This window comes from Carlito syrichta, unplaced genomic scaffold (genome assembly GCF_000164805.1).
Source record: "Carlito syrichta isolate Samal-C Ts95f unplaced genomic scaffold, Tarsius_syrichta-2.0.1 Scaffold99379, whole genome shotgun sequence".
NCBI classification, from domain to species: Eukaryota; Metazoa; Chordata; class Mammalia; order Primates; family Tarsiidae; genus Carlito; species Carlito syrichta.
The window spans coordinates 1-5,341 of record NW_007043475.1 but is presented as its reverse complement, the minus strand read 5'-3'; the positions used below and the strand labels follow the sequence as shown (position 1 = coordinate 5,341).

General features: G+C 58.2%; 1 protein-coding gene across 1 annotated transcript in view; it reads left to right on the top strand.

Moving 5' to 3' along the window:
- SETD1B (SET domain containing 1B) overlaps positions 1-4,928 on the top strand; it is a gene marked incomplete at its 3' end in the record, with an annotated part of 23,544 nt that extends 18,616 nt beyond the window's left edge. The window contains exons 13-17 of the mRNA XM_008063784.2: positions 5-381; positions 1,296-1,462; positions 4,385-4,516; positions 4,595-4,714; positions 4,791-4,928. Coding sequence (XP_008061975.1) covers positions 5-381; positions 1,296-1,462; positions 4,385-4,516; positions 4,595-4,714; positions 4,791-4,928 — 934 coding nt within the window. The remainder of the gene's footprint in view (positions 1-4; positions 382-1,295; positions 1,463-4,384; positions 4,517-4,594; positions 4,715-4,790) is intronic.
- Between the last annotated feature and the right edge of the window lie 413 nt (positions 4,929-5,341).

The window sequence follows — 5,341 nt, the reverse complement described above, 5'->3', positions numbered from 1 at the left end:
CGCCTGTGGAGCCCACCAAGCTGCCCTTCAAGGAGCTGGACAACCAGTGGCCCTCGGAGGCCATCCCTCCGGGCCCCCGCGGGCGCGACGAGGTCACCGAGGAGTACATGGAGCTGGCCAAGGTGCGGGGGCCATGGCGCCGGCCGCCCAAGAAGCGCCACGAAGACCTGGTGGCCCCTTCGGCCTCGCCCGAGCTCTCGCCACCCCAGCCCCTCTTCCGGCCCCGCTCGGAGTTTGAGGAAATGACCATCCTGTATGACATCTGGAACGGTGGCATCGACGAGGAGGACATCCGCTTCCTGTGTGTCACCTACGAGCGGCTGCTGCAGCAGGACAACGGCATGGACTGGCTCAACGACACGCTCTGGGTCTACCATCCCTATATCCTGCCGGACGTAATGGGGGCCACGCCTCCGGGGACGCAGAGCGTCCACGCCCACTGCCCTGGGCCCCGCCTCCTGGTCTGTAGCAGGCCCTGGTACCCGCGAAGGTGGCAGCATGCGTCACTGTCACCTCCCAGGCAGTGTTGGTGCCAGCACCGTGCCAGGCTCCCAAGTGAGTCATCACTGGCACTTGTAAACACTCCCTCTGTGCTGGTCCCGTCTCGCCCCCAGAGTTAGCAGGTCTCGGGGCTGAATGTGACAATGGGATCGCACATCCTAACCACAGCAGAGACCGGCGGAGGGCTCTCTGTCCTGGCCCCTGCATTGCCAGATGTAATCCTCCCAGTAGCCTAGTGAGGTATGGGGCTATTATTCCCAGTTTGCATCTGAAGAAACGGGATCAGAGAGGTTAAGTGACTTGCCCAAAATCACACAGCTATAAAGTGACAGAGCTGAGATTTGAGCCCTGCACATCTGGCTTTAGAATCTGGGCTCTTGACCACGATGCTCTCCCATAACCTTTTGAGGTTGGAGGTGTCATTATCCCAGTTATATCAAACTGGGTTGCTGAGCACTCACTCTGTGTCAGGAACTCTGCTAAGTACTGTAAGTAAGCATTTGCGTATTTCTTCATTCGCAGAGGCGTCATTGTTGCCCCAGCTTACACATGGGAAACCGAGGCAGAAAGTGGTTAAGAAACACACCTAGGGTGATGTGACTAGGTACTGGCTACCAGCAGACGCATGCAGTGGGCAGCCACGTGGAGGTGGTGCGGAAGTGGGCAGGAGAGCCTAGCGTTGGTTCCCCTGGAGATGGGTCTGAGGATGCAGAGGCTGGGCCAGGCGGGGCAAGTCTCTCGAGGGACGGGGAGGGCGCTCTGAGAATGCCATGTGGTCCTTGACCCGCACCCACCCACCAGCCTCTCCTCAGCCAAGAAGAAGAAACGTGACGACGGCATCCGTGAGCATGTGACAGGCTGCGCCCGCAGCGAAGGCTTTTACACCATCGACAAGAAGGACAAGCTCAGATACCTCAACAGCAGCCGTGCCAGCACCGATGAGCCCCCTGCTGACACCCAGGTGCTGCCTCGGGTGCCTGGGCCAGGTGGCGGGGGGAGGGGTGTTCCTGGAGGGAGGGGCTGCGGGGCCAGAGGGCCCTGGGTGCATGAGAGCTGCTCACCTGGTGCCCAGGTAGGAGGGGAGGACGAGCCTGGAAGGGAGGAGCTGGTCTTCGTCCTGTGGGAGCACTCCAGCTCCGGAGGATTTTGGTCAGGGATGTGAGCAGAGCTGTGTTTCTGGAAGGCTTATTTGTTCTTTTTTATTTTATTTTGTTTTTTATTTTATTTTGTTTTTTTGAGTCAGAGTCTCATTCTGTCGCCCAGGCTGAAGTGCAGTGGCATGCTCATGACTGCTGCAGCCTTGATCTGCTGGGCTTGGGCGATCCTTCTACTTCAGCCTTCCAAATAGCTAGAACCACAGGTGCGTACCGCCACACCTGGCTAATTTATTTTTTGATTTATTGTAGAGACAAGGTCTCGCCATGTTGCCCAGGCTGGTCTCGAACCTGTGGGTTCAGGCAGTCCCCTCACCTCCACCTCCCAAAGTGCTGGGATTACAGGTGTGAGCCAACGTGCCCGACTTGTTTGTTCCTTTTTAAAACAGCACATATCTGTTGAGTGCCTGCTGGGTGCCAGGCACTGTGCTGGGGTCACAGCAGGGGACAAAACAAAGTCATGTCCTGTGGAATTTGCGTTTTAGTGGGAAATAATCAAGTGAACAAAGATGCTTGTAGCCGGGCTTGGTGGCTCAGCCTGTAATCCCGCGCCTTGGGAGGCCGAGGTTCGAGACCCTCCTGGGCAACTTGGCGAGACCTCATCTCTACAATAAATCAAAAAATGAGCCGGGCGTTGTAGCACGCGCCTGTAGTTCCAGCTACTCGGAAGGCTGAGGCGGAAGGATCACCGGAGCCCAGCGGGTCGAGGCTGAGGCGGCCGGGAGCGGCCACTGCACTCCAGTCTGGGGAGCAGAGTGAGACTCCAGCTAAAAAAAACAAAAAAACAAAAAAAGACGCTTGTAGCCCCAAGTGGAGCGAGGGCTCCGGCTGACAGAAGAGGCAGCGGGGATTGGCAAGCCAGAGGGGTCAGAGAAGGTCATGTTTCAGCCAGACCTGGATGGGGTGAGGGGACCAACCACACGGGGAACAGGGGAGACCACAGAGAGGCAGACAAGACTTACCTAAGGAGTTAAAACAATCCGGGCACGGTGGCTCACACCTGCGACCCCAGCACTTTGGGGAGTTGAGGTGGGAGGATTGCTTGAGCCCAGGAGTTCAAGACCAGCCTAGGCAATATAACAAAACCTTGTCTCTACAAAAAATCAGCCAGGCATGGTGGCAAGCACCTGTAGTCCCCGCTACTCAGGGAGCTGAGGGAGAAAGATCTGATCCTGGGAGGCTGAGGCTGCAATGAGCCACGAGTGTGCCAGTGTGTACCCCAACCTGGGCCACAGAGTGAGATTTCAACTCCAAACAAAGTTAAAACAGGAGGAAAGGGGCTCACCAAATCCGGCAGGCCACCCACAGTGAGAACGACACATGCAGAGACCCTGAGGCGGGGAGGAGCTGGGTGTGAGAGAGGAAGGAAGGCCTGCTTGTGGCCAGAGACACAGCAGACAGGTCACCAGGTTCCAGGGGCCTGTGGTGATGAGGCTGGGCTTATTCTGCGTCTGGTGGCAGGTGGAGGGAGGGTTTTGAGGGAAGAGGTGGGAATGACACAGTTCACAGTCAGAGCTTACTGACTGTTATATGGAATTGACTGTCCGTCCCCAGGGGACACTGAGGGGCTTGCCACACATGAGGACAGCTTGGACTCCAGTGGGCCGTGAGGAAGACGTGCGGGCCCTTGAAAGAATACTTGAGCGTAGAGTGGACAGGACCGCGGGCTAGATTGGGGACAGGAGATAACGGGGTGGGTAGGGCTACCCAGGGTCTGACTTGGGGGGCTGGGTAGCTGGACGCCAAACCCTGAGATGGGAAGGCAGATGGCACCGCACTGGGGGAAGCTTGAGCTTTGAAGTTTCCAGAACATCTGGGTAACGAGACTGGACAGGTAGTTAGACACAGGCGTCCTGCAGAGCTTGGGAGAGGATTTCCAACCGGGACCTGAGTTCAGGCATCATCAGCATGGAAATGGTAACCGAGGGCCACAGCAGGGGTGAGCTCACCCAGGGAGAGCACAGAAGAAGGGCCGAGGTTCGGGGGCCTCCGAGGGTTAATGGGTGGAGGCCGAGGGAGGTCAAGAGAAAGAAGGGACATGAGGGTGTGGGAAGGATCCTCCATTTTGAATGCTTGGGGAAATCCAAGAGGCCTTGATGAGCGTCTCGGAGGGTTGGAGTAGACACCACCCTCCTGGCCTCTTGCGGTGGCTTATGCCTGTAATCTCAGCACTGTGGGAGGCAGAGGTGAGAGGATTGCCTGAGCCCAGGTGTTTGAGACCAACCTGGGCAACATGGCAGGACCTCGTCTGTACAATAAATCAAAAAATTAGATGGGGATGGTGGTGTGCACCTGTAGTCCAGCTTCTTGGAAGGCTAAGGTGGAAGGATCTCCTGAGCCCAGCAGGTCAAGGCTGCGGTGGCCATGAGCGTGCCACCGTGTTCCAGCCTGGGCAACAGAATAAGATTCCAACTCAAAAAAAACCCAAACAAACCAAAAACAGACACTGTCATCCTTCCAGATTTTCAGCTGAGATGGGAAAAGGCAGCACAAGTCAGGGAAAACTGCCTTGTCGATTTGAAGGCGGGAGGCACTTAGGGCGTTCGGATACTGACGGGAAGGAGGGGGCAGGGAAACGGTGACACTTAGGGACACACAGGCTCAGAGGCCCAGAGCCCGGAGCCTGGGATGTGGCGGACCGCAGAGACTCGGCACCTAGGGTGGGGTTGCCAGGGCTGCGGCGGGACCCGTGTCCGCTGAGCCCCGTCCGCGCCCATCCCGACCCACAGGGCATGAGCATCCCAGCGCAGCCTCACGCCTCCACCCGTGCGGGCTCAGAGCGGCGGTCAGAGCAGCGCCGCCTGCTGTCCTCCTTCACTGGCAGCTGTGACAGCGACCTGCTCAAGTTCAACCAGCTCAAGGTGAGGTGGGCCCCATGGGGGAAGGGGGGGGCAGGACCCAAGGCTGGGGCTCACCTCCTGTCTCCTGCCCTCCTGCAGTTCCGGAAGAAGAAGCTGAAGTTTTGCAAGAGCCACATCCACGACTGGGGCCTGTTCGCCATGGAGCCCATCGCAGCCGACGAGATGGTCATCGAGTACGTGGGCCAGAACATCCGCCAGGTAGGCGCAGCCCGGCGGGCGGGCGTGGGGCAAGCCTGGGCCCAGCCAGCGCAGACTGACACCCTTCCGTGGCCAGGTGATCGCGGACATGCGGGAAAAGCGCTACGAGGATGAGGGCATCGGCAGTAGCTACATGTTCCGGGTGGACCACGACACCATCATCGACGCCACCAAGTGCGGCAACTTTGCGCGTTTCATCAACCACAGCTGCAACGTGAGTGCCCAGTGACGGGGGGAGGGCACAGGCACCGGCTCAGCCCCCTTCCCTGGCTCGGGTCAACCAAGGGCTAACAGGAGGGAGGGTGGGGACGCGAGGCCCTGTGCAAGGAGGCCTTCTCCTGCGAGCCTTAGTTTTCTCATCTATAAAATGGGCATAATGAGACTTATGAGCGGGAAAGGACTGAAGGTGCTCAAGAGGTGGTTGGGTCAGACGCAGTGGCTCACGCCTGTAATCCCAGCACTTTGGGCGGTGGAGGCAAGAGGATTGCCTGAGCCCACAGGTTCGAGACCAGCCTGGGCAACGTGGTGAGACCTCATCTCTACAATAAGTCAAAAAATCAGCCAGGTGTGGTGGCACATGCCTATGGTTTCAGCTACTTGGAAGGCTGAGGCGGAAGGATCACCTGA